This window comes from Verticillium alfalfae, genomic scaffold (assembly GCF_000150825.1).
Source record: "Verticillium alfalfae VaMs.102 supercont1.11 genomic scaffold, whole genome shotgun sequence".
NCBI lineage: Eukaryota > Fungi > Ascomycota > Sordariomycetes > Glomerellales > Plectosphaerellaceae > Verticillium > Verticillium alfalfae.
In genome coordinates, this window is record NW_003315028.1 from 146,213 (window position 1) to 148,793 (window position 2,581).

Genomic DNA, 2,581 nt, shown 5'->3' on the forward strand with positions numbered 1-2,581 from the left:
ACTGAGCATCTGGAATAGTTCTTTGGCGGCTGCGCGATAAGTCCATGGCCTTGGAGTTGGACGGACCAAACTTGACCTCCTTGCAGCTGTCGTAGAAGCCAGTTCCGTACGTCTCGAGATGAGCTGGTCGAGCTCGGTGACCATCGTCTTGCCATTCTGTCCTGCGTTTTGGTGACGTTGAGGAAGAGGGACTGATCGGGCGAGCAGGTGAAGGTGCAGAAGAGGTTGAAGAAGTTCTCCTTGCAGGCAGGACAGGAGGAGAGGATCTGTTTCGGGGTGCCGAGATTCGAAGAGAGAGCCGTCACCTGGGAGGAGGGCGAGTCAGCATACTGTTGGACCACTATTGAACTACCTAGTGAGGGACTAGTGAGGGAGGCACGGCATCGTTGGCGTACCTGTTCGGCGTCACAGCAGACAGGGCCCGAGGCCCATTTCTCTCCACAAACGTCCATGATCTGGTTGCGAAGCTCCTCATCAGGATACTCGGCGAGGCCGTTGTCAACGCACGGCAGCTGCTTGCCGAACCAGCTCTTGGAGCCGCAATGGCCGCGAATGGCACAGCGACCAGCCTCGTGTCGCGGGGTCAAGGGTAGGGCGCCCATGGCGAGAGGGGCGAGGAGCAGGGCGCCGAGCATGTTGCGAAGCTGCGTCATGACGCACACTCCTTGCCGACTAGCGGCAGTCGTCACGCTGTCGAGGTGGTTCTATGGATGCTGGGCTCGCAATGGGAACGAGGAACAAGCTCGAACAGAAGTGCGTGATGGGTCAGGGAGAAAGCAGTAGGGGTGGACAGATGGGAGGTGGAAGCGGCGAGGTTGAGGACCGTTGAGGAACGCGGCGAGAATGGTCTCAGTTGCCTGCGACGACGTACCTCTCGACCGTTGGTGGGAGAGAGAGAGAGAGCCTTGGGAGCTTCGACCCGGATCGGACTGGCTCACGCTGCCGAACTGCGGCGTGGGTGGGTCCAGTCGTGTGATGCGTCATTCGCTCTGTCGCTGCACCTGCGGCCCATCCGGGGAATTCGCTCCAGCCGACTCAGTATGCCTCCAGGTGCCTGGACGTCAGTGCTTAAGCCTGTGCTCGAGTACTCGAGCACTCTCGTACCTACGCTAGCGCCCCAGCCACCGGTGCTCAACCGCAAGACGTTCCCGTCGTCATCGTGGTCATCGTGCCCCCGAGGCAGTCTCTGCCAGCTGTTGCCTGGCGGCTTATCTCTGCTGTGTTTCGTCCGTCCTTGCTGAGACGTCACTGTGCTCCCTCGCATCGTCACCATGACCTGTATGCACATCAAACCGCTCCTCAGGCGGCAAGTTGTTATGCTCGACCAGCACTCGGCAGCAGAAATGTCCCGCCAAAAGGCTTGACCTGGCTTAGTAGGCTTACTCACAGCGAGGCATGGTCGACGCTGATCTGCTGGTATATTGGGTTCTCTCATTTGGTGGGACATTTCAGTCAATTGTCAACCGCTTGTCGGTTCCTAGGTACCTACCTAGGTTGTCACAGCACATCTCGGCAAAACTCCTCAACAGCTGCCACCAGCCGGTCGACGTGCTCCTGCTGGTGCACAATGTTCAACGACGCAAACCCCCGACTCGCAACATAGATGCCCCTCCGCAGCATGAAAAAGTAGAACGCCGCGCGGATCCGGGGCCCGTCGGGGCCGAGAAAGTCAAAGCCGGCGACGTTGCTGACGCCCGTCACGCGGACGACGGCGTCGCCCCTTCGCGCAAACGCGCCGGCGACGCCCTGCCGCAGACGGTGCCCCAGCTCGGCCGTGCGCTCGAGCGCCGCGCGCGAGAGCAGGTCGGCGCCGACGCAGCCGGCCGTCATGGAGAATGTGTTGTTGTTCCAGGTGCCCGAGTGGTGCAGTGTGTCGGGCGTGGCGCGGGGGTCGAAGAGAGCCATGATGTCGCTGCGCCCGCCGAAGGCGCCGAAGGAGAAGCCGCCGCCAAAGTGCTTGCCGATGGTCGTCATGTCGGGCGTGATGCCGAGGTGCTCCTGCAGGCCGCCGTAGAAGAGCCGGGACGTGATGATCTCGTCGAAGATGAGGACGGCGCCTATGCGCGTCGCCTCGACGCGGAGCATTTGCAGGAAGGCGGGCGTCGCCGGGATCATGCCGCCGGCGCCGAGCATAGGCTCGACGAGGATGGCGCCAATATCGAGTGTCAAGCGCGCGCGCGTCGTCTCGGCGTCGTTGTAGACGCCCATGACAAAGTCATGCGGCAAGTTCAGGGGGTTGGTGCCGGCGAACATGAGGGTGCCGCCGTGGTAGCCTCTCTCGAAGACCATGACCTGGGAACAATCAGCAGCTGCATAGCAACGCGGGGGGACATGCTTGTCTGGCCTTTTTCCGCTTCGTCGAGTGAAGTGCAGTGGCAATGGCCATGGTGTTGGCCTCTGTGCCCGAGTTGCAGAAGCGTATCGTGTCCATGCTCGGAAACCTGCTGACCAGCTTCTCGGCCAACTCGACCTCGCGCTCGTTGGGGCCGCCAAGGTTGAAGCCGCCTTGGGCTGCACGGTCGATGGCATCGAGAATGGCAGGATGCGAGTGGCCGTAGATGCCCTCATTGTTCTCGGAGAC

At 61.4% G+C, this 2,581-nt stretch overlaps 2 protein-coding genes across 2 annotated transcripts; both read right to left on the bottom strand.

The window, feature by feature from the left end:
* Positions 1 to 340: 340 nt before the first annotated feature.
* Positions 341 to 653, bottom strand: VDBG_07880 (vacuolar membrane protein; the record flags this gene model as incomplete). The annotated part of the gene is made up of 2 exons (XM_003001575.1): positions 341 to 352; positions 396 to 653. 2 exons carry the CDS (start codon positions 651 to 653, stop codon positions 341 to 343), a joined length of 270 nt encoding a protein of 89 aa, XP_003001621.1.
* An 844-nt stretch (positions 654 to 1,497) lies between these two features.
* On the bottom strand, positions 1,498 to 2,289 carry VDBG_07881 (glutamate-1-semialdehyde 2,1-aminomutase; the record flags this gene model as incomplete). The annotated part of the gene is made up of 1 exon (XM_003001576.1): positions 1,498 to 2,289. One exon carries the CDS (start codon positions 2,287 to 2,289, stop codon positions 1,498 to 1,500), a length of 792 nt encoding a protein of 263 aa, XP_003001622.1.
* Positions 2,290 to 2,581: the final 292 nt, after the last annotated feature.